General features: G+C 44.5%; 1 protein-coding gene across 3 annotated transcripts in view; it reads left to right on the top strand.

Moving 5' to 3' along the window:
* The window catches only part of THADA (THADA armadillo repeat containing), a 385,109-nt gene that overhangs the window by 119,887 nt on the left and 239,440 nt on the right, over window positions 1-25,782 (top strand). For all 3 annotated transcript variants that reach the window (XM_075535368.1, XM_075535369.1, XM_075535367.1), the window contains exons 27-28: window positions 23,317-23,406; window positions 24,624-24,755. In XM_075535368.1, the coding sequence (XP_075391483.1) occupies window positions 23,317-23,406; window positions 24,624-24,755 (222 nt within the window). The remainder of the gene's footprint in view (window positions 1-23,316; window positions 23,407-24,623; window positions 24,756-25,782) is intronic.

Below are 25,782 nucleotides of genomic sequence, written 5' to 3'. Positions count from 1 at the left end.
TGAAGAACTTGGTGCAAAGAACGAATTAGTGGGGTGAGATACTGAGTTTGGCTTTGTACCTGTGCTTCAGGGCCACCCAACTGAGCCATGAACTTAGGCAGTTACATATGTGCGGCCTGGAGTTTGAGGACCACCCAACTGAGCCATGAACTTAGGCAGTTATATATGTGTGGCCTGGAATTTGAGGTTGAAGGAGTCATGAGTGTATACCTTACTGCTGTGGAGTCAATTCTGACTCTTAGGGACTCTATAGACGTGGGTTTTCCAAGACTGGAAATGTTTTATAGGAGCAGTTAGCCTCGTATTTCTCCCAAGAAGGCACTGCTGGGTTTGAACTGCCAACCTTGTAGTTAGTTAGCACCCCAACAGCCTACCCACTATGCCACCATGACTACTTACCATGAGCATATAGATGGTGTTTTACGCCAGGAGAATGAGCGAGGTCACATGGAAAGCAGAGGCTAGGCAACTTAAGTAGAGAGAGCTGTGTACGGCATATGCAGAAGAATAAAATCTCTCATCAGAGACCAAATGTCTCAATAATGTGGTATTCTTTGAGCTATGTTTGTCTCTTCCCTCTGCGCAAGAACTGTGAGTGTTTTGTTGGGTGAGCACTAAAATCTCCCCATGCTGCAAGTCTACTTGTGGGCTGCTCATTCTTCCAAGAATCTGGGTCCTTGTAGAAGGAGGCACTGCACGCGGGCCCTCCACCCAGCCTTTGTGAGCTCAGTATGCAGAAGGGGGCGGGGAGGGGGCGTCCTGCACTGTTCACTTTCTGAGTATTCCATCCTACAGTGTAACTGGAGAAGTAATGAAAGAGAACTATGCTACTGGATTAAACAAGTTCAATGGATTTTAATTTTCCTGATAAACTATGATTAAGAAATTGTTTTGGAGATTTTCTCTCTGGGTAGGATTAGCTAACCTACATTTTTCATTCTGTTAAGTAGTTCTTTAATTAGAAACCAAGATTTAGAAGACTAGTTTTTCATGGCGTTGTGCAGTAAAGCAAAGGTATGTGAAAATGCCAAGTGAAGGTTTCCCTCCTGCTAGTGGGACTTGGGGGACAAGAGGGAATTATAATTTGTTAAGGGAAGGGTTCTGTTCATTCAGCGTGCCTGCTCTTATCTTCACTTCAGGAAGTTGCTGCCAGCAGGTTTTTCTCCCCTATTCTTGTCCTGCCAGGAGTTGCATATTTCTGGCAAAATGTTCATTACTGGCTAGGGGTGCACAAAAAATCGTTTGCCAGAGAATTAAGCAAGCAGAAGTCTGTCAAAACAAACATTCTAGTTTGAAAATACCGTCCTGAGGGAGGGAGAAGGAAGGGGGGAAAGCGGAGGAGGCCAAGACATGTTCTAAGGCTGAATATTTATTTCATAAGAATTTTCTGTTCCGAAAGACGGCTGTTTATAGGGATGCTGGTGGAAGCTGACTTGTCGTACATGAGGGGGACTGATGTGCAAAGATGGCTTTTTTCCCCTGGGGATTTTTGGCTCCTTCTTGTGTTTGATACTCAGCTCATTTGATGACCAGCTTTGCTAAGAGTGAAACATTGCGATAGCAAGTAGCCTTTTTTATTCAAGAGACATTTAACAAAGCTTATGTTTACACGGAAAAACTCTGAGGCCTGAGGCTATTAAACACATATAAACAAGTACACGGTAAACACAGTCCACTTCACCAGCATTTATTCGGCTGGGAAATGCCAACTTTATATAATTTCAACCTTAAAAGTATTGGCTGATTGATTCAAAAAAGCAAAACATATTCTCCCTCTGCCTAACTTTTCCTTCCTTGTTACTTTAAAAAATAACCATTTTCTGATTGAGTAAGTCTATGGATTGAGTGAATGGAAGGTTTGGGGATTTCTTTGCTAGGTAGATGGTAGTACTAGATAGATACTTTGGCAGAAGTTGCTCTTCTGGAGAAACCTAGGGGACAGCATTAATGATTCCACTGGGCTGGGAGTGAAGGCAGGGGCAGGGTTCAGCTATATCAGGCTTCAAGGATTAGCATTTTCTAGCAGAAGTGAATTCTAGCCCTCCCCAGGACTTCCTGGTCATCTATGCCTGAATAATATACCTGAGCATCAGTTTTAGAGGTAATTTGAGAAATAAAATATACTGCATGGTAATTTTGAAACAGCGATCGATTTGATAGGACTGCTAGTAAAAAGAAAAAGCTCAACAATATCAACAAAGTCTAGATGGGTGAATGTCGGTCTCTGGGGGTCATTTTCGAGTCAGGGCCTTCTGCAACGCAGGGAGCACGTGCCTTCATCCAGATCAGGAGAGGGAAGCCTTTCTGCTCTTTGATTTTCCCCCACCTGGATGCACCTACTCCGAGAGAGTTTAATGAATGTAAAAATTCTTTAATTTTAATAATTTGAAAGAATACACATTTTTGAGGGGTTGAAAAGATCACTGTGCACCCATGGATTTTGCCGTTTAGTAAATGTAACATTTGTTTTCTAAAGAATTATAACAACATACTTAAATTCCAGAACAGTAAGCAAAATAGCTTAAGTTCACTGACTTGAAAAAACATTCTTTTATGCTGCACGGTTCTAAAATAAATACTTAAAAGAAACAGAGGGCAAGCCATTCTATCTTGGATTTCATTTTCCTTCAGATAGAACGGCTAGAACAAACATTCTTGCTAGTTAACATTGCCTGTGTTTTTATGAAGTTAATAACTGACCTGTCAATCACGCCCTATATAAATACGGTAGTTGAATGCTTTCTGCTTCAGAAGCACATTTATTTACAAGAGCTGCCAGCCAAGATTTCCAAAGGACTCCACGGGCTGTTTGCTTTGATCTGTTTTGAGGGCTGGTCTCTTTATACCTGTTGGTTTGCTATTTATGATACCTTTGTGTAATCAGCTATGGGGAGAGCAGATGTGCAGGATAAACACGTCCTAAGGAAAGCAAGGCTCAAGAGAAATCATGTAATTATGTACCAACAGCTTTAAAAAAAGGGGTGGGGAGGCGGGGAAGATTTCTTAAATCAACTTAGTTGCTGTTATGCGACGGGAACAGCTGTTGTGGTATTCACCCCCGAGAAGGAAGCGCTTTCCTCTCCAACATCAGCCTCCGATGAACAGAGGTGGTGTGTGGATCCCCGCAACCTTGTCACTGCTACGGGTGTCTAGCTGGCCGGTCTGGCAGCTCTTCTCAGCTGACTGTGGCTGCCTGGGACCTCCTTCCCTGGAGATGTGTGCCATATGTCTGCAGCCAAACAACCTCTCTGCGTGAAGGCTTCCCTGTTGCCCATTGACGTAGAAATGCCTTGCAAGGGTTAAGACAGGTTGGGGGAAAGGGTGGCTTTGGGTTGTTTCTGTTCTGATTTTGATTCAAAGTCCACACCACCACCACCCCAATTCCGAGGGGGAGCAGCCAAATTCAACTTTGTGTCCCCTAAAATGCCAGGTACAGGGTCTTGAGGAACATGTTCGGGGAATGGAAGATGGCGGACATTAAGAGAACCAAAATTCCTTTGGTCTTGCTTCCAGAATGACCTACTCTGATTGGTTTCTTCCCCTTTCCCACTAATGTCCGCCTTGGCACGTCTGCATGTTACGTCTGCAGAAACACACCACGTTTCTGTAGGGCTTTTCAAGCGCTGGACATTCTGGAGAGATGATTCACTTCCATCTCCGTCACTTCTCTTGCCTTTTTAAAAGGGGAAAATTTCCCCCGCTGTATAAATGCGGTTGGAGGGACAACTTGACCACTTTCCAGGTCCTCGGATTCGTTCATTCTACAACTTTGGGGGAATTCTTTTTCTGTTTTTCATGTGGATTTATGAACATTTTTCTATCGGAAGCTGTCTGTTTTGTGACACTGGCGTGCGTCTTAGATTTTCTAAGTAAGAAAGGGGGCCTGACCTTTGGCAAATTTTTCCCTAACCTGAGTTTTCTCTGCTTTGCTGCTTACAAAACTTGCCCAACCCAGTATTACTGCTGTGTATTTGGGCCCCTGCTTATACTTTTAGAGAACTTGCCCCAATTGGATAACCAACACAGTATAAAATGCAGCCCAAAGCACCCTTGGTTCGGCAGCCTCTGCAGATAATCACTTGCTGGAGGAAATGATTTAGTAAACTTTGAGGTAGATTAAAGCGTGGCTTACAGTGGTCTATCTCAGTGTTGCCTCTACACAGCTTTCAGGGTCACCTGGAGCCGGGGCAAGCTGGTGCAGACCTGCTGCCTGTGTCTGAGGGGGAATGCAGGACGGGCAGAGTCACATTTAGCCCCTCCAGGCCTTTGGTTGCAGAACCTTGGTGGAGTGGCCATTAGGAGTGCACCACAGATACCAGGAGGAAACCCCTCTGCAGACGATGCCCCCGGGGACCATTGTGAAAGTGCAGTCGTGGAACTTTTGTTGGGCAGTTAGCACCGAGACAAGAAGGAGCTCCAACAGTTCCATTTTGCTTATCTCAGGGTTCAGCCTGTATTGAAATTTTCTCAGCAAAGACCCTGTCAGCCCTCACCGTCTGCCCTGATGACTGACACTCTTCTTTCCAGGTGCTCAGGGAAGTCTGTAACCCAGAAAGTCAAAGACAGACCGGGTAGGGTTGGAGGGATCGGGAGGCGTGGGGTCAAGGCGGGCCTGCAGGCAGCGCTCGGTTTGCCGTTCAGAAACATTTTCCACTGGTAACTGCCCTCACTCAAGCGTGAATGACGCAAACTTAGCCATAGCGGTAGGATGGTAGCGAAAGATTTATGAAGAGATGCCAGTTGTTAAACTTTGGCCACTCTGCTAAAAAGCGAAGCTCTCTCTGGAATGCTTTTGTATGGGCCGTGTGGAGGGATGGGAATATATTAGGACAGATCCCAGCACAGTTCTCGATGTGCGCTACTTTCGTGCAGCTTTCCAGTAGCTGAGGGGCGCAGTTCAGATTCATGGCCTCCCACGCTCTGCCCTCAGTGAGTGCAGCCTCCTCCCCACACTTCCTGACACCCAGCCTTCTACCCTTCTTCTCTTCAAGGTCAGACTTCACCTAGAATTCTTTAGAATCAACCCCCCTCCCCTCCAACTGTTTTTCCAAATTTTGTCAGCATCTTGGCTAGCCACATGTCTTGTGAAACTAGCCTCCCAAGCCATCCAGCTGTCAGCTCACCCCGAAGTTTGGCCTTCAGAGCCTCGTGATACTGCTTGTTTGGAATATGGTAAACTTAATCTCCTCCATCCTATCTTTCATAATTAATTTCAACCTTATCTTTTAAACTTTAATTGGGGCTTAGAGTTGTAGCTTATATGTGCTACCACCTTTCAGAGCACGTCACCAAAGGCCTGGTGCGTATTTGTCAATTGATTGGTTAATCGGTGCCTGTGTGAGGCTTGATGGCTTTGTAGTTTAAGACGGTGAGCTATTTCAGAACCACTGGGTACCTTTGTACCAGGTTCCCCCCTCCCCTTCCCTTTTTTCTTCTCTGCAGCTATTATCCCAGCGCTGCCCAGAAAGTGTCTTTTCCAGGCCTTTGCATGAATGGAATGGTGCTACAGCCACACCCTGGAGCAGCCTCGCCTGGATCCTGCCACTTCCTCCTTGAGTTGCTGGCTGACCCATGATGAGCCAGTATGCTTCAGATCTCATTTAAGCTTTTGGGGATATTTTTAATTAAAGGAGAGCTTATTGCTAAGACCTTACTTGGACCAAAGGCAAATGAATATTCATTAAAAGTTTTAAAATTTTACTTTCTTGACTTTAATTCACTTCAGCAGGTGATAACTCAGGTGGGATTAAGCCTCCACAGTGATCTGACAGGGCCCTTATTCAAGGCGGCCGCTGACTTTTCCAGCATTAACCTTGTCGCGTAGCATGTAGCAAGCATCCTGCTTGCCGCACCTTATAAGGAATTGGCTTTCTTCTGATTGTGGATTTGGAGTTTGAAGAAGGCTCATACGGTGCCAAGTTGGGACTTTTGCGACTTTGGTGCTTAACTCTTTTGATCTGGCAATTACTGGTAAAATCACTACTGTTGCCAATTCTCAAACTGAGTCTTAGAGTAGTGAATGCCCTGGCATGACTGGCACAGCCTGTCTGGGCTTCTGAAAGCTTGGGCCTGCCAGACTGGGAAGAGATTAAAATTGGCCAGGCTGGGCCTAGGCACATGGTCATCAGACCTTTACATTTGTATCGTGCTTTGGGGCGCTCCTTTGTTTACACAGCCAGCAAATGTTTTCTGAGCCCCCATAGAACCGGCATTGTTTTGGGTCCATGGGTTATTAGGATGAGAGTGACCACTAGATATTTCACTTCTAAAAAATTCTATAGATTATTGTATTGCACAGTTTGACTCCTCTCACTAAAATGTACATTTCCTGGAGGGGGTCTTTGTCTCTCTCATTCAGCCTGTGTCTTTAGCACCTTGGGTCAGGTCTGGCATAGCCGGTGGTACTTCGTCAGTACTTAGCCCATGTCTGAATGACACTCGACACCCAGGGAAGTGGTAGGGTTGCTGGAAGCACGTGGGCACGTGCAGTCTGGGCACAGGGAATCCAGGCAAACCTCACGGAATTGTGCAGGCCGTGAGGAAGGAAGTACAAGATTTGGCTGGGAAAGAGAAGTGGAAGTGGAGGTGAGCCATGGTGTGTGTGGGGGGGGCAGTGTGTTGGAAAAGTTTGTGAGAAAAATCCCAATATCTCCCAATTCTGTTTTCCCAACAGCCTCCCCACACCCCCCAATGTGTATGTGAAAATGAGCTACTGCAGAGGGTGAGTGCTGTGTAACACACAGGATAGGGTGGCCTGAGATGAGCTGGGCGGGGGGGGGGGGGGGTGTTGTCCTTGTTCAGGCAACTCCAGGACACGAGGGCAAGAAAAGTGCTTTGCGCACAAGTGTGATCAGTTAGATTCATTTGGGTATGCTCCTTTTGGCTGCTGAGTGGTGAATGCCCCGTTGCTGGTTCGGAAATCAAAGCTGAGGACTAGATGACCTGAGGTTGTTTAGAGTGATGTCACTTAGTGGTACCCGGTTTTTGGATTTCATGAACCAGAAGGAGAAAATTAAAATTTCGTACCCCCACCCCCATGTCACGGCCAACTATCAACTGCCAGAATCATTTCACAAAATCAAGATCATTTAAACACACACCAATTTCAAATAGGTGTTAGAAAATTAAGTCCAATACATTTAGCTTTTTGCAAAATTTAAACACATTTTTCTCATTTTCTTCATTATGAACACATACAAGCATGTAGTCTGATATTTATAAACCAGAGATCTAGGTTAGGGTAAAAATCTGAATTAGGATAATGAAAGAAGTACCATATAGACTCATGTATAAGCCAAGTTCAGCATATTTTTAATGCAGTTTTTGTGGTAAAATTAGGTGCCTTGGCTCATATGCGGGTCAGCTTATACTCGAGTACATACAGGTAAATAAAATGGAGATAGGAGTGAGAGTTGGAGGCTTTGTGTCTTTGCAGAAGTAGACTACCTCATCTTTCTCCCGAGGGACACCCAGTGGGTTCAAACAACTGACCTTGTGGTGAGTAGCCCAATGCACAACCCACTAATGCCACCAGAGTTCCTTTGTGAGATACGGTAGCTGGATATAGCTAGTCCCATTCAGTAAATGCAGACACTGAGACCCCAGGTGGCCTCAGTCATATAACTAACTGATCAGTAGAAGAACTGAAACTCCCTTTCATGTATATGGGACTCCAGGCACGCGATTCTCTGCTCCACTCTTTTTTCAGTTTTGCTCACGTTTCAAAAAAGGCAGGAAAATGAGTCCTGGGCTCCCTGTGAAGCCTGTGTGTTTGGCAGTGTGTATCATACAACCCATCCTGAGACGCAAACAGTATTTTAGGGATGGCTTTTTGGCTCATCCCGATTTGGGATCATCATCTATTTCCAACCCACGAGTTTGAGTAAGCCTATTTACATTAGACCAGTGGAGACCAAGAGACTTCTTAGGCTATATTTTCATCTTTTATCTGGTACTATGGTTTGTCCTTTCTATAAACAAGCCTTGTCTACTCTTTTTGTCGAATGGGGGTGGGGTCGCGGGGTGGGGCGGTGTTTTGTGTAGGAGACCTGGGACTTTGTGTCTATGTGGAGGTAATTACCTCTGACCACCTATTCACTTTCCCTCTTTTGGCCCTCGGTGTACTTGCAGACTGAAGTAAGTTGGTGCTATATAAAGAATAGAATAAAGTTTGTAATGGACTACTGCTTGTTGAAGGGCAAAGAAAGGGAGTGGAAGTAAATAAAAAGAAATTTGGACTTAAAAGGAGGAAAAATAAATCAATAACAGTTTGAACTGGACAAAAGGAAAAAATGCGTTAGAAAATATTTGTGGGCAGTTCCCTGTAAATGGCTTTCTAAACATCATTTTTGATATGTAGTCATGAAATCCTCTGACCTTTGAAATATTCATCTAATGGAATTAATTAAAAATAGGTGGCATGCCAAAATTTACATACATAAACTATCAATAACCCTTCCTCTACTTGTTTTTATTAGTGTTTATATCAATCATATTTGTGAGCGCTTTGTATTCCGACAAACTTGGAAAGCCTTGGGAAACTTTCAGAATGACTTAAAATTATCAGTGTCGAATCAACTGCTAGGTAGTTTTATGTAATCACAAATTACTATGAGGAAGATAGTATTTTTTTTCCAGGGACAGAGTATACATATTATGGAAGCACCTGTACCTATTTTTTATATATTCGTTTGTGGAAATGCCTGCTTTTATGACTAAAATGGGTACCTAAAAAATAAATAACTATTCCTCTGTGATGTGGCACTGTGGGGCAAGCGAACTACAAGACCAGCAGTTCAAATACACCAGCTGCTCCATAGGAGGATGTTGAGGCTGTCTGCTCTGGTAAACAAACATCTGCAGTAATATTTCCCAAAGTGGTCGATAATGCCCTGATAATGCCCCCTCAGGTGGGGGCTCTGAAACCATGATGCGGGGGAGGGGGGAGGAGAGAGGTAGGGGAAACTGCTGCAAAAACAAAAGTCACTGCCATCTAGTTGAGGCTGACTCATAGCCACCTTACAGGACAGGGTAGAACAGCTCTTGTGAATTTATGAGACTGTAACTCTATGGCAACAGAAAGCCCCATTTTTCCTCCTGCTGAGCGGCTAGTGGTTTCAAACTGCTGACCTTATGGTTAGCAGCGCAACATGGAACCCACCATACCACCCAGGGCTCTTTTGCAAAAGCAGCTACCTGCACTTTATCCTGGATTATGGGTTATTGTAACGAAGTTTTTAATTGCCAGATGGGTTCTCAGTATATTTTTTTCTGAAAAGGGGTTGGTAGGCCAATAAGTTTGGGAACCTCAGATGTACAGTTGTGTACAGTTTGGGTATTTAGGTATATGCTGTGCTACTTCATTACCCCGAGCTGTGCTTTTGCCATCGGTATGGACCCTTCCATTTCTATTTCCTTCTTGGTTTTGGACTCAAATGCAGAGTTTGGCATATGGTTCCCACAAAGTACAGGTGTTAAAATATCCAGGATACAACATACCATTTGTTACACCAAACCAACCTGATTTTTCGTGTCTCTACCTGGTGTAGCTTTGGAAAAGCTGTTTATATCGCAGGAATGAAAGTGACGTTGGCTCTCTGGTATTCTTGTGTCTGGGAGTCTCAGAGCGTGGTGATGGGCTTAATGACAGCTTGTACAAGTCTCTGCTCTGTTCCTTCCCTTACCAGGAGTGGGCAAGGAAAAGAAGAGGGCTGGGTGGTAGGAGCCAAGGCTGAAGGCCGATGTGTGTCATGTGTAGAAAAGGTACGGGCTGTGTTTGTGAATTTATTTCTCACAGTAACTGCAAAGCAAGCATTAATTGTTCCTGTTTTATAGAAAACAAAGTGGAATCATATTGAGCAAGATTGGATAATACACCTCCCCGAGATTACATTGCCCATAAGTAATAGTCCTCTGGTCCAGCTGATTCCACCCTCTGCTTTTCTTCTACATTCTCATCCCATCATAGAATATTTGAATACAACAATTTATGGGGTTTGATTTCAACATCTATTCCACAGTAGGGTAACAGCCTTTCCATGATGTCCATGATATATTTGAAGGGAACAAAGGTCACTGGGAATCGTTTCAGTGTTAATGTAGCAGAAACGATGTTTGAACTGCCTTAGCTGTATGGCTTATTGCCTTCGCTGGAGCCTTGATATTATTTTGCTTTAAATGGTATTAAATAATTTAGATGGGTATTTGGCTTAACATAAATTTTATGCCTTTTTCTAAAGACTTGAGGTATTTATATACGTCAACTATTGACTGGGAAGTTTCTTTGTAAAGTGAGGGATAACATTTTAGCAGACTCACTCCAGTGTGAATGAGTCTCTTTGGGGCTCACAGTGACTGTAATTGAGGGTCTTAGTAGTAGGGTCATAAAGTCAGAACAAGTTACCACGTGTGGTCAACACTTTGACCACCAGGAACAGTATGCAAAAGCTGGTCAGCTGGAAGGATTTCCTTCTGGTCAGCTGGAAGGAGAACCATTGTGTCTTCTTTTTTTAAGAGTCGTAACTCAATAGGAAAGAAGAGAAACAGCTAAGTAGAACATTTGCGTTTATGATATATGTCTTTCTTTCAGTTCACATGGTGGAAAGCTGCTGTGGGCGAGGATAAGCCAGAACATATCCTTTGTGTAAATGACTTTCTACTTTGTTGCTTATTCAGGGTGGTCTTCATTTGTGTACTCTTCTGGGGGGCCTGCTTTGTAATCCTTGTTTGACACATTACGACACTCCACTTATTTCTGTTTTTAACTGCCAGAATTATGCTTTGCAGTGGAGTGTGTGTGTGTGTGTGTGTGTGTGTGTGTGTGTGTGTGTGTGTTAGCAATGGAGAGACTATGGCCATCTAATGAAACAGTTACCACCTAACATTTAGTAGGTTTAATAGTAGAAGAAGTCTAGAAAAAACACAGGAGAAAAGGAATTCAGTAGAAGCAGATATAGAACTAAGAGGAAAACTTTTTTTTAAGCCACAGAGAGTTTCAGAAGAAAGGATGAAATTGATTTCATGAAATAAGAACAGGGTGCTATTTTCTTAACACATTAAAGACCGGATGTTTTTTTACCAACTTACCCAAGTAGCCAGATATTTTAGGGGTTTTTTGCATTAAACCATAAACGGGTTTACATCTCATCAACTTTTTATCACATTTATTTATAACTTTGTTTTTTAATATGAAACATCTCACATTATGAAACAATATTTTGCAATGTATGCAGAACATCATTACTTTTATGAACTATAATCCTCATGAAATTATAAAGTTCTTGTAAAAATAATCTTCATAATCCGTATTACTTTCAGACATTAGAAGAATTAGGGCTAAGAATTTCTTCATGTCTTTTTGTGTAACGGGAGACCACTTGAGCGATGATGTTTTTCATTTCACTGAGGTTTGATCATGGTAAGTGCACAACTCTTTGCAAAACAATTCAAACAAATAGTAACTATTTGATTAACCAAAATGCACTAAAATGCTAAATAAACAAAACAAACACGAAGACAATCGAGTTTGATACATTCACTACTGATGTAAACACCTAGATGAAATAGTTAAAATATATCCAAGTAGATGGCATCTGAACAGTGTAGAAATCACCAGTTATCTTGTGATCAGTCCGTAACAGATGGCATGCGAAACACGAGTAAACTCGGGATCTGTCCTCAATGTGTTAAGAACTTAAGAAAGCGCTTTAAGAAATAAAAATTAAGAGTTCCAAGTAAAAATTTCAATACATTAGACAGAAGAAAGAGTAAAATAACTCTTTTAGAAGATGGAGTGAGGCCATATGTGAGAAAAAGTAAGCAGAATAGAAGATTAATTCAAGGGACTCGATGTCTAACTGCAGAAAGGAGAGCAAAGGGAGCAGGAGATTGTTAAAGAAATGCACAAGATCATTTCTTAGGACAGAAGGACAGAAGTCCTTGTACAACAAATGAAAAATAATCCACACGAAGCGATCTCACCACAAAGCTTTCTAAAATCTGAGAGAGTATCGTTCTTATCCAGGTATGGAGGATCCAAATGGTAGCAGTTGGTGGAACTTCGTCTTCAAAATTCTGAGGGAAATTGGCATTCTATGATGCTCACCCTCCTGACACAACCGCTGAAGACAAAGCGGGTGAATAAGCAAATGTGGTGAATAAAGCTGATGGTGCCAGCTATGAAAAGAGATAGCGTCTGGGGTCTTAAAGGCTTGAAGATAAACAAGCGGCCATCTAGCTCAGAAGCAACAAAGTCCTCGTGGAAGAAGCACACCTGTGTGATCATGAGGTTCCAAAGGGATCAGTTATCAGGCATCAAAGAACAAAAAAATTCATATCATTGGGTGCTTATCTCCATGATACGATCGCTGAGGAAAAACAGGTGCATAAGCAAATGTGGCGAAGAAAGCTGATGGTGCCCGGCTATCAAAAGGTATAGCATCTGGGGTCTTAAAGTCTTGAAGGTAAACAAGCGGCCATCTAGCTCAGAAGCAACAAAGCCCACAATGAAGAAGCACACCAGCCTGTGCAATCATGAGGTGTTGAAGGGATTAGGTATCAGGCATCATCAGAACAAAAAAAAATCTTACCATAGTGAATGAAGGGGGAAGTGCAGGGTGGAGACCCAAAGCCCATTTATCGGCCACTGGAAATCCCCTCGCAGAGGGGTCTAGGGGAGGAGATGAGTCAGTCAGGGTGCCATGCAGCACCAATGAAGAAGGCAGCTTTCCTCTAGTTCTGGAATGCTTCCCTGTGCCCTCTCCCGCGCCCTTCCCCTCCCCCCCCCCCACACACACTATCATGATCCGAATTCTGCCTTGCAATTCTGACTAGACCAGAGGATGTACACTGGTGCAGATAGGAGCTGGGAGCACAGGGAGTCTGGGGCGGATGATACCTTTAGGACCAGGGGTGTGAGTGGTGATACTGGGAGGGTAATGGGAGAGTGGGTTGGAAAGAGGGAACCGATTATAAGGATCTACATGTGACCTCCTCCCTGGGGGATGGGCAACAGAAAAGGGGGTGAAGGGAGATGTCGGACAGGGAAAGATATGACAAAATAATTTATAAATTATTAAGGGCTCATGAGGGAGGAGGGAGCGGGGAGGGAGGGAAAAAAAGAGGACCTGATGCCAAGGGCTTAACTGGAGAGCAAATGCTTTGAAAGTGATGAGGGCAAAGAATGTACAGATGTGCTTTATACAATTGATGTATGTATGGATTGTGATAAGAGTATGAACTCCCAATAAAATGTTAAAATAAATTAAAAAGCAAGAAGGAAAAGTGATGAGGGCAATGAATGTACAGATGTGCTTTACACAATTGATGTATGTAAGGACTGTGCTAAGAGTTATATGAGCCGCTAATAAAACATTTAAAAGAAAAAAATCTGAGGGAATATGATTCCCTACCTGGTGTTTTGTATTCAGCCAAACTATTTATATGGAGATAGAAAAAGGAGAGAAAGAATATATATATATATATATATATACCTATTTTTTTAAGTTTCTTATTAAAGCCAGGGCAATTGGGCCTTTTTTTTTTTTTGTACTTCCAGAATGAAACAAGTACAGCACCTAAATAGTTTTTTTTTTTAAGCAAGATGCTGAACAGTGTTTGTGTAGCACTTAGATTTGTTATTAAAAACAAACAGTATTGGACTCAATATTTTTATGTGTGCCTAGGAAACATCTAGAGTAGTTTATATGGGTAGGATTTCTTTTGTCATTTAATGTACACATTTGTGTATTGACTGTTTTAAATACAATAAGCATGCTAATTGCAGATAATAGAGTACAAGTGAAAAAAGGGAAGAATGGAGACATTTATTTTTTACAATTAGGAAGTGCCTGGTATGTCTGTCGCCTCTGCCTTTAAGGGATGTAGGTTTGGCTGTGGAGGGAAACACATGGATGGGAATGAGTCCCAGCCGTGTTGAAAGTCTGTCCCTTGTGATCCCAGTGTACAGACCGCTCCTGGGGCCAAGCAGAGAGGTAAATTACTAACTTCACAGGGCTTGAAAGACCAGCATTCCTGAGAATACGGAACACAGGACCCCAGTCTTGCACTGTCTAATTTAATAAACTTCATTTGCATTTCTCCAGAAACTAACCAGCTTCCTGCTGCCGACCCCGGAGCCAGAGGCTAGCTTTTCAATAGTAGTGACGACAGTGACTTAGCCTAATTGCAACTTCTTTTCTTGTTCTCCAAAAACCAAATGGCCAAGCTGTTCAAAGCGTTCCTTTCTTGATTCTGCAAATACTGGTGTTCCTTCTGTGTCGGGAGATGCAGCCCGTTTGCTGGAAACAATCCTATCCCAGTCGTGGAGGACTTCAGGGAGTTTGTGCGGGGAGACTCAGTCCTGTTGTCTGAGAAGGGCATCCCTTCTTCATGCCCTGACATCAGCTAGGGCCACAATGTTGCGTTCTGGGTCTGACTTTATTTCTTCTCCTTTGAAGCGGGGGCATGCACCAGACATCTCGCTGTACTGATGTATGAACAATGCTATGGATTAATTGGGAATGTCACATTTGTGAGGGGACTGCTGTTGTTGTTGTTGCTTGTTTTCTCTCGCAAGTAAGTCTTGGACTGCAAGCTAATAAACTCAGAAAAACACGTGGGGGGAACTTGAGCGTTGAGCCACAAGCAAATCTATATACTCTTTCTTCTGGTTTGGTTTGCCTTGGCGTTAAGAGTCTTGGGCGAGGTAGCCTAGTGTGTTGATAGACTGAATACAGGGGAGACAGGATTTGTTTGGCCACGTGGAATATCTGTGGTCCAGTGATTGCTGAAAACGCTGTGTCGGGGCAGATGGATAGAGCTTTAATGATTAATGTAGCTGGCAATCTGCCTGCACATCCACTGCTGTCAAGTTGGTGGCTAAGCCTGACTCCGTGAGTGGAAGTGGAAGTTCAGGTTCAGAATAAGAACGTGACTTGACCAGGCTGATTGCCCAGGAGAGATTGCTATCCAGCCACGCCCCAGCCATGGAGACTTGAGCCCTTTTGTAAACTGGCCTGTGTGGACCAGTGTGTCTTGTCTTGTTTGTCACACTCTGTCTGGCATGGGGATGGTTGGGGTACGTGTGTAATAGAAACCCTCAAAGTCAGTGGGTTAGGAAATAAGAAAGTTGGGACCTGGTCTTGTACTCACTAACCCCTAGTCTAGCCTGTGTTTTGATCTTGAGAAAGCGTCCCAATTCCTCTTCGCTTCGGTTTCCTCACTTTTGAAGCATAACGATAAAAGTAGTAAATCTTTGCCGGATTTCTAGATGTTCCTTAAGCCTAGGACCCCTTCCGTGTTGTTGTTAGGTGCCACCGACTCCGTTCAGACTCATAGTGACCCTGTGCCCAACAACAAAACACCGCCTGCTCCTTTGCCATCCTCACCATGGTTCTTATGGCTGAGCCCACTGTTGCAGCCACTGTGCCGTTCATCCAGGGTCTGCCTCTTTTCTGCTGTCCCTCTCCTTTACCAAGCATGACTCGTCCCGGGACTAGTCTCTTGACAACATGTCCAAAGTGAGTAAGACAAAGTCTCGCCCCTTCTTTGGATAATATGAACTAGCAAGTCAATATTAACCTTAGTGAAACTGCTTGTATGGTTTAGCTTAGACTTTTGAAAGGGTTAATCAAACAAAATATGTTAGACGGGCAGAAATGAACTACAACAACCAAAAAAACTTTGGAAGTATTCAAAAGGAGCTCTCAAGTTCCCTGGAAGAGCCATCACTATGGTTACAAGGGATGGCCTAGTACAAGTTGCTGACGCCGGGACCCCTTGAGAGCTCTTGCCAACTACTTCTCCTTTTGTTACCTGGTGCTCCAGGGAGACATGCTGGTGTCAGGCCAGGCCAGGCCTAGGGACAGTTCCAGGAACAGCGTCCCTCGGGGGCCTCTTGGTGGGATTACAAACCCAAGGTTGTTTTTTTTAATTTGTCGCTTCAATGTTATTAGTTTGTATTTGACCCTCTATTTGAAATATGTTTGCGCACGTGGTCTTCTTTATAGGTTTTTGCTTCCATTTGAGGGCTATAGTTTTCCTTTAGATGACCTTGCTCGTCTCCCTAGCCATCACTGTGTTGAGGAGAGGTCCATAGGTCCTTAGCTGATTTCTCTTCTGGGGGCGTGGTGGTTTTAGATGCCAGGCTGTGGGGAAAGAGGGGGAGGGAGCATAGTGGCCTTGTGTAATCCTTTAATGGGTTTCCATTGAAATTCAGCTGAAAGCCCCCAGGCTTTTGCCTTCAACAGTTGTTTGCCTCTATTGCCCAAGTTTACAGTGTTTGCTCTGGGACCAGCTACCAAGTCCTGTTCATGAATTAATTTATTCTTTAACAGGGCAGCTGCCGTTTACTGTGTCAGTCCTCTCTCTTGCACGTTTTACCTGCATGGCCAGCTTTCCCTCTTGTAGATTTTGTGGGCTATTCTATTGCTCCCTGTTGGTGAGCCCGTGGAGAGTGACTGAGGATGCGGACAGGGGTTGCCTTGTTTTCACTCTGGACACACAGTTTGCCAAACGCCTCTTCCCATTTCAAGAGTTTTCACCAAGATGCTAGTGTTAGCCTCAGGCACGTGCACTCTGGCCCCCAGCTTCCCATCCATGGCTGGTCACGTAAGAGAAATGGAGGCATGATCCCAGGGAAGCGTTTCTAGGCTGTGAGAGAGCCACCCTCGGCCAGAATGGTCAGAGCTGAGATGCCCTCAGAATGAGCCTCGGTATTACTGAGACCATACGTGGAATGTGCCGACACAGGGCCACTGTGCACAGGGCGGGGGCAGCGCTGCCCTCTGCACGTGGCTAAGCCTGTCTGGATCCGTGTCTGGGTCATGGCAGGAGGAAGCACTGGACAACTATAGAGAGTGTCCCCACAGAGGCTACTGTGATACAGTAAGATCAGAATTCTTGTGGTGGAACCATGAACTTGTCTCTTATTAAGTGTTAAGAGTAGGTTATGGGGGGGGGGGATGTCGGTTACAGAGCAACATACAAGGAACTGGAAAGCATACATGGGCTGATACAAAATCACCCAACTGATGCCGATTTTAGGGTAGTGAGTTTGTGGGAAATTTTAGATGGTTTCTTTGCAGAATTCCTTGTTATCTAAAATGTCTTCAATGAGTAGGGAGTGCAAGAATCATTTTAAGAGCACTTTCTCCAACCATGGAAACGACATCCAGCAGCCCTCTTCACGCATCCAGGAGCCCCGAGCAAGCCCGGCCCTGCAGAGGAGTGTCCTCTGGGAGGAGTGCAGGGCCATCCTGATGGGCAAGGGAGCTTCTTCAAGTAGGGGTGGCGTTTCCCCCGGATACATCCTGGGCTGCCCCTGTGTGATCCTCGGGAATGGGGTGGGGAGCCGACCTGTGCACAGTCAGACCAGTCAGTGTTTAACCTTTACCTGCTTCCTGCTCGCCCTCTGCGCAGGCTTGTTCTCACTGTAGCCTCTTTGATCCCAGTCACAGGTTTTGGTGGACTCCCTTTCTTCTTAGGAGCTTGAACATACAGAGGCTCGATTTTCCCTTTTGGGTTATCACTTCTTTTATTTTTGTGAAGTTGCAGGGCTGGTTCATGACCACGTAGATAAACAGCTTTGAGATGCCTGTCACTGGAGAATTTACCCCCAGGGCTTGCTGTAACTGTGGAGGTAACATTGCTTGTTTGGATGAACTAGAATTGAACTGTTTGCAAACCAGTGAGACAAGCTTTATCTGTTTGTGTCTTTTTTAAATTTTCAAGTCCTGGCAAGAGACTCAATTTATTAACTTCAGTGAGGATTTTGAGTGCCCTCAGATAAAGCTAATGTTGTCTCTTAAGAAATTATTCATGTGTATAGAGTAAAATTTTTTTTTTAAACCATCTCAGTCACAGTTGTTTTTCTCCTGGTCTGTCTTCAGGACTCTGCCCCCTTTTTTTTTTGCTTCATTCACTCAGCAGCCGTTTCCTGGATATTAGCTATGAACTGGGAATCAGGGAGACTGGAGGAAATTTAAGCAAGCGGTGGTTTCTGCCTGTGTAGAGTGTATAACACGTTGGAAGAAATAACAAATGAAGTTGATCTTATGAAAGAGGTAGAAGAATTTTCAGTAGAAGCTGAGAGCCTAGCATTTGCTAAGCCCTTACGGCTTTGAGAAAGCACTGACTGTTGACAGAACGTAAAGCAGTGATATCTATGTGGCTCGCTTATCGGAGTGGAGAGGCATGAAGCTGCGGCCTGAGTCAAACTGAGTAGAACCAGCAGAACTTTGTGCATAGTCTAGAGTAAGGCCCTTCGATTTTATCCAAAAAGTGTTCCAAACCCCCTGCTATCAAGTCAGCTCTGACTCAGAACGACCCCACATAAGGATTCTGATAGTGTAAATCTTTTGGGGCGTGGTCAGCTTCATCCCCCCCCCCCCCCAGTGACTGGTGGATTTGAATGGATGCGTGGTCAGCAGCCCAACAACTGATCCCCAGCACAGCCCGCGCTCCTTATCCTCCCACGGCCACTCTGTGGTTGAGAAAGAACACTATGGCTACAGGGTTGCCGTAATTGGAGAGGGGAAGATGAGAGAGGCAAGGATATTAGGGAAGAGACCATGCCAATAACGAGACAAAAAATAATGAGAGGGCTGTAGAAAGTCTTGGGAAAATGGAATTAAAAAGTAATGGACTTTTTCCACGGACTTTGGAAGCCCCCTGTATTAACAGGTATGGAGCAGCAGTGGAGATGCAGAGCGAACAGGGCATTCAGCAGGCACTCTGGACATCGTCAGCACAGCAGCGTTGGCTGTCTAATTAGGTGACGGGGTGTTTCTGCCTTAGAAGCTGTGTGGTAGCTAGATGGTCTCAGGCTTAACCAGCGGTACGCATTTCGTAAGTCTGTCATGGAAAACTAGATAGTTTTCTCCTGAAATGTTTGTGTTGACTTACTATACTTAGCCTCAGGTGCCAATCCAGCCACAGCGCAATGTATCGTAACTGCACAGACTTGAACTAAGTGGTTTCCTGGAAGCCCGGGTCAGTCCTTCATCCACAGTGACCCTCTCCAGTGAGTAGACACAGGCAGACCTGCAGGACTGTCCGAGCCAAAGCGGCAGGGGTCATTGCTCATGGAATTCGACAGCACATGCTGTACTGGATTTTCTGATCAGATGGTCTGCTGTAGTAGGGAAACTGCCCCCCAGAGTGTGCAGAAACAACGAATCAGTTCCACTTCTTGGAAGTTCCTCTGAGCAGCCAAGGGTAGCCTCGTGTAGAGGAGCTCTGCACATGGGGGTTATCCAAGGGCTGTGATAGACACGCTGTGTCCTCACACATAGGAAACACACGACACCCTCCCTCGAAGGTGCGAAGGTTTTGGAAAGGAGGTCAGTGAGTGCCTGCAGTCACAACGTAAATATAGTCCAAGGATACACACAGTGCCCTTATTTAAAAAAAAAGTGCTGATGTATAACGTTGGCCCCTTCTGTATTATATGGGAGCATATGTTGACAGTGCCTCTAACTTAGCTTACGAGCCAGCTGGTAAACCTTAGCGTTCCTGGTTCCTTTCACATAATTGACTCTTGTTCTTGCATTTGAAGAGGGTGCCCAAGAACAGTGATTCCAGCTTATTCGGTGTGTCCACACTGCCAGCCAAGGGGCGTTCTGTTGCCCGAGGCATTCCCTGGCTGTGTGGGGATGAGGGCTCTGGTGCTGGGGCCAGGGCTTTTCCATGCTGTCTCTTAGCGAGGAATTCTTTGTAAGGTTGAGGGGAAAGTGGTTAAACTAGGGTGAGAGATGTCTGGAAGATGATGGCAGACCAACCGTAGTGAAATGTCATGCTTTCTTGGGAGAACCACACCAGGGTATTTTCCTTGGTGAGGACGGCTCTGGAGGCATTTAAAAATAGAGACCCTTAATGCTCCTTCCTCTCCTATGTCTTCCTCCCAGGTCTGAGCTGTTCCCTCCCTAGATGTTCAGGTTGTTCCCCCTCCATTGTCAGAAAATATTTGTGTCCCATTGGAAAAAAAACAACCCAAAGCCCTCACTGCCATCAAGTTGATTCAGATTCATAGCGACCCTTTAGGGCAAGGTCGAACGTGCTTTGTGGATTTCTGAGACTGTAACTCTTTCCCGGGAGTAGGAAACCCTGTCTTTCTTCCTGTTCTAGTAGCTATAATTGAAGCCCCCACCCCAAGTCATCCTCTATTGGTTACCCAGTGCTCCCGAAACAGAAATAGCACAAGTGAATGGTTTAGCAAGCAGACAGGTATTTTCTGTGGTCTAGGAAGCTGGACGTCTAAATTCAGGATGCTAGCTCCTGGGGAAGTTTCATTTTCCTCTCTGTTGGCTCTCAGTTTAGGGGGAACTTCCCGGTCTCCTTCTGCTTCTGCAGGTCCAGCATTCCTTGGAGGTGGCCACGTGTCTTAGTGGCACTCTTCCCCCAGATCTGAGGAGGTTCCCAGAAGGACATGCTGCCGTTGTTGGCAGGGAACGGAAAAAGCCTTAGGTCCCAAATGGTCAGAGCCTAATCCTGAACGACGAGTGAAAAGATTCATGCTTATGTTAGTTTGTCTTCCCTCCCCTGCCCCGCTGTAGTTTTAGTTTACAGACTGTTTAAAAATTACCAATTGATGCCATTGATTTTAACAGATTCTCTTTTATCAGTTGCTGTTTTTCTGAATCTTGTTTAATAAATCCTATTCGCTACAAAAGAGTTTAGTAATTTTTTACCTTTTACTTCTGAGGCTTGAATTGCTGGTTATTTAACTTAATATATGACGTGAGCTTGGGATTCATATTTAATTTCAGAGCATCTTTTTATGATTCATAGCAACAACTCTTATCTAAATTGTATATGTTTCTGTACTCTTAATTCTGTACTCTTAATTTCATTACCTACTGGTTACTACAGTCTCAGTGACTAACATTTTGTAATACTTCTAGCAACCAGATTGAGTCAGCCATCCAGTCTTGTTCTTTTTCAAGGTTCTCTTTGCGATGGTTGGCCTTTGGGTGTTGATTACATTTTAGAATTTGCCTGCCAGGTTAGGGGAGAAAGAAGAGGCCTTCTACTGCCATAAGGATTCACAGCCTTGGAAACCCAAAGGGGCAGTTCTACCTGTCCCGCTGTGAGTCAGACTGACTTGATGGTAGTGGGTCATTTGTTTCAGTTCTTGTCAGATTCTGCACATACATGCCCTTACGATTTTGATTGGAATTACATTGAATCTGGAATCAATTTGGAGAGAATCCCACTTTACAATATAGAATCTCCCCCAGTTCCGTCTCCCCTGTTTAGTCACGCTTCTTTTCGTACGGCATCTCCCTTTAAACTTCGACACACCAGGACTGAATGGGGAACCTTCACCTCTCCCTTGCACGATACACAAAAATTAATTTGCGATGGACTCCTGGACTTAAAAGCTGTGAAACCAGAACAATACCTTTGTGACCATACTGCAGGACAGTATTTCTTAGGGCAAAGGAAGCATGAATCTTTCAGAGGCTTGATCATTATTTATTGGGCTTCATCAGAAATTTAAGGCTTTTCACCCAAAGAGAGGCCCAGTGGTGAAATGCCTACCTGCTAAATGAAAGGTTGGTGACCACTCCTTGGGAGAAAGATGTGACATTCTCTTCCTTTAAGGATGTACAGCCCTGGGGCCAAGTGTCCTCTGCCCCATAAGGCTGCCATGATCGGTCTTCGTGGGCTTGGTTTAGGGTTAGTCATCCAATGACATCACCCAGAAAATAGGCCACAACTGTATGTGCCTATTACCTGTATCTGTGCAATACCTGTATCTGGCGACAAAGACAAGAAAAAAAAAACATTTTGAAATAGGCAAAAATCTTGAATAGCTACTTTACACGATTATTTTAACTGACCAATAAACACCAGAAAGGCAGTCAATTTTCTTAATCCTCAAAATGCAAATTAAAACCACGATGACCTAGCACTACTTCCCACTCGCTTAATGGAACTGTGAAGAAGAGAAAGCAATCCCGAATGTTCCAAAAGATAGGGAGAAACCTGGACTCTTGTCAGGAGGATAACATTAGTGTGGAAGAGCGTGCTAGACACATTTCAGATTTAGTCTCAGGGATTTATCCAAGAGAAAAGGAAGTAAATGGCTACAAAAAAGCAAAGGACAAGAACATGTGTAGCTGCTTTATTAATAATAGAACAGGGAAGCAAGCTTGTGTAGTCCTACAGTAAGATACGACTGTAGCAGAGAATCAAGCTATTGACATATCCGGTAACATGGTTGAATTTCATACACTTTGTACTGAGTGAAAAAAAGCCAGACACAAAATTATGTAATGCATGATTACATTTACATGAAATTCTAGAATAGCAAAAGGCCAACTTGAGTGATAGAAATTAGATCAGTGGTTTCTTTTCCGGGGGTGAGGGTTGATTGGGAGTTGATTAGGAACTTTCTAGGATGCTGGGAATTTTCGGAGTCTTGATGGGGGTGTAGATTACATGTACTCATGCAGAAACATGCGTGCCTGCATCTGTGGAAACTGGTTGAGATGATGCCCGTAAGACCTGAGCATTGTCACTGTGTGTGAAACTATTATACACACAGTCTGGGTCATCAATCAGAGCAACACTTCTAGAATTGATAAAAATGGCCAGGTTGGAGTGATGATGTCACTCCTTCACTGTCGTCTTTCGGTAGTCAGAGACAGAGTATTTTCCTAAATGCTATATTTAGCCTGAGCGTTTTAGTCAGCTGTTCAGTCTGGGAAACTAATTTTTAAGACCCAGTCAGTGTTCAAGTGTAGCTGACCTGTGTTTATAGAGTCAGGAAAGGTAATCCTTACAGATGTTAGCTGGGACTTGGCTCTTGAGAAGCCCATTCATCACGTCTGTACTTGTGATAGCTGCTCTGGACCGGTGGTTTCGACCAGGGAAGATTTGCCCTCGGGATATTGGCCATGTCTGGAATCCGTTTTGAGTGTCATGCCTAAGGGTTGGTGCTGCCACTGGCATCTCATCGGTAGAGGCCAGGGATGACCGGGCAATGAGCAGGACGGCTTTCAACAAAGAATTATTTGTTCCCAAACGCCAGCCATGCCAAAGTTGACGGAGCGTCGTCTAGACCTGCCCTTATCACTGCGGCTGAGTCAGCCTCCCGTCCTCAGGTGTTCACCACACGCTGAGTACAAACCAGGTGGGGAAACTTGGCATTTTCACAGATTATATATCTCTTTGCCAACAGAATTTGATATCGAATGTTTGGAAGCATACAAATAGCTTTAGTTACCATCTGAAAAAGTAAAGTCAAAGGCCATATGAACAAGGTAGAAGGAATAAATGATAGCAACTTATCAATTCTCTTCTTCTCCACAGACTGACAGGCAGAGAATTTTTCTCTCGTTTCCCAGAACTCTACCCTTTTCTTCTCAAGCAGTTGGAAGCTGTAGCAAACACTGTGGACAGGTAAGGCGCACCGAGGGTAGGGTACCAACTGAAATCAAGGACATGAATTCCAGTATTGGGGCTGTTCTCTGGGAAACACCTTTTAAATGGACTCCTTCATTGTAACAAGATGGATTAAAAGAAGACATCCTTCTTTTTTTTTCTTTTTTTTTATTTTTAATAAATAATTGTATTGGGGCTCATACAACTCTTATCACAATCCATACATACATCAATTGAGTAAAGCACCCTTTACATTCGTTGTCCTCATCGTTCTCAAAATTCGCTTTCTACTTGGGTTAAGACATCCTTCTTTACTGCATCATGTTACCTGGCTGTCTACCATAAACTTATACCTGAAAGAAAAGGTGTAAACATCTGGTTTTATCTAATTTAATCTTCTTTTTGGTGTTAGTACAGAACCAGTTTTTTCTAATCATATGGTGAGTTCTTTGGTTCGGACTTACTTTCCGTGAGTGTCCATACTGAGTGTATGTTATGCATACCTGTCACTGTTTCACACCTGCTTTGGCACAGCTGAAACCACAGCCATTAGCCGGCTGCTCTGGTCACCTGCCATCAGAAACGATATCGGCAAAGCTGGCAGTGACTCTGATGTCACAAAGCAAAGCCATCTTCTTTGAGGGCTTCCTGACTGACCTGGGCGTATGGAAACGTTCACGTTGTCCTCTTCAGTGGGTGGACATGTTAGCAGACACTCTTGTATTCTTCCCGCACATTTTGCACTGGGTGTGAGTTCATGGTAATTGTCTCTAAGGAGAAAACAAAATGATCTCTGTGAATTTTACTTCCGGTTTTGATCTATTTCCTCTCAGTAGTCGTTTGTGCAGACAGCTTTTTCTGGACTTCGTAAGTGAGGGCCCCTCTATTTTCAGCAGCTCATTGGGATGGCGAAAGCTTCCCCCTGGAGGAGGCCCTGCTCTGCTACATGAACAGCTCTGATGAAGCAGAGGATTCTGCTTAATAATGAGCCGTAGAACTGAGTTGTGTGCAAAAGCTCGACTCAGACACTGCCAGTCGTTTTGTCCAGACGATGCCGGTTTGGGTAGATAGGAAGTGGAATGAGAAGAAGGAAATAGGGGGTGGGGTGGGGGGAGCAGACCTGGTCCTTGGCCATAGTGTCGTATGTCCTACGATTGATGCTTTCAATGATTGAGGATGGGTGTTGTGTCGTAAACTGTCACTCTTTTATGTTTGATATCTTTTCTTTCCTGCAGTGATGTGGAAGAACTGAACCAGCACCCCAGCATGTTTCTCTTACTGTTGGTGCTGGGGAGACTCTACCCATCTCCGATGGACAGCACTTCCTCTGCCCTCAGCATGGCGCCTTTTGTCCCCTTCATCATGAGGTAGTTCCATGCTTTGTGCAAAGAATGGGCTCTCTTGTGTCTTGTTCTGACTTCAGAAATCGTTTGGTTCCTTTTCACTTTGGGTGGGGTTGCCCCTGGCTGCGCTTCTTTGTTTCTGAGGAAGGTGCTTACATCGTAGGTTTGTCATACTTCCCCGGAGCCCTGCCTACTAAGAGATGTGCGGTGCTGATGGGAAATGCCTCCGCTCTGCGAAAGAGAGCCTGCGTGTTGGCATGATCTCTAGATTGACCAGCATGGGACTGGCAGCCCCCAAGGCATGCTGACTCAGTCCTTTCATTTGTGCTAGACCTGGCCTTCCCACATAGCCCCTTTCCAGAGGCTTGAAGCGCCATGTGACGCTATGTGACCGTGCCATGTGATGGCAGTCCGCTTCCCACTCACTTTCTCTCCCAAGTTTGGAGTGCTGGGAATAGATGTGAAACAGATTATGCATGGCCTATCAATCATCGGCGTTGCTCCTTCTGGAACCATTTCCTCCTTCTAGAGCCACTTCTGGACATTTTTTAGTCATCTCCCCAAGTCTGATCACCGTCGCCGTTTTGGATCAGAAGCCTCCATAAGTTGACCTCTAGCCTGGGATGACCATTTCTCAGAAATCGTTTCCGAGCCCCCACTGTGTTGGGTGGCTTTGGCCTGTGTTTGCTCGCCTCTCCTCTGGACGGCGAAGCCCTGCATCTTCCTGCCTCCACATCAGTTGAAAGGGGAGCAGGAGAAGAGCACCAAGCTCCACAAAGGGTGCTTGTTCTTTCTGTGCCGTCCCGGCTCCACTCCCTGCTTTCCCAGAGCTGACTGACTGATGCCTTTTCATGTGAGAAACCATTAAGCACAAGACTCTAGCATGGGATTCCTGTCGCCATGTGTTTGTGCCAAGCCCTGGCGCTGGCTGTGTTATCTGTGATCAGAAAGATGATTCACGCAGTCTGATTCACTGGTTTCTGTTTCCTGAGGGGCAGTCACCAGTCTCCTTCATCCAACGTTGTAGAAATTCATTTGAGGAATTCAGGGT

This window comes from Tenrec ecaudatus, chromosome 17 (genome assembly GCF_050624435.1).
Source record: "Tenrec ecaudatus isolate mTenEca1 chromosome 17, mTenEca1.hap1, whole genome shotgun sequence".
Taxonomy (NCBI): Eukaryota; Metazoa; Chordata; class Mammalia; order Afrosoricida; family Tenrecidae; genus Tenrec; species Tenrec ecaudatus.
This window is presented reverse-complemented; position numbering and strand designations above follow the sequence as displayed.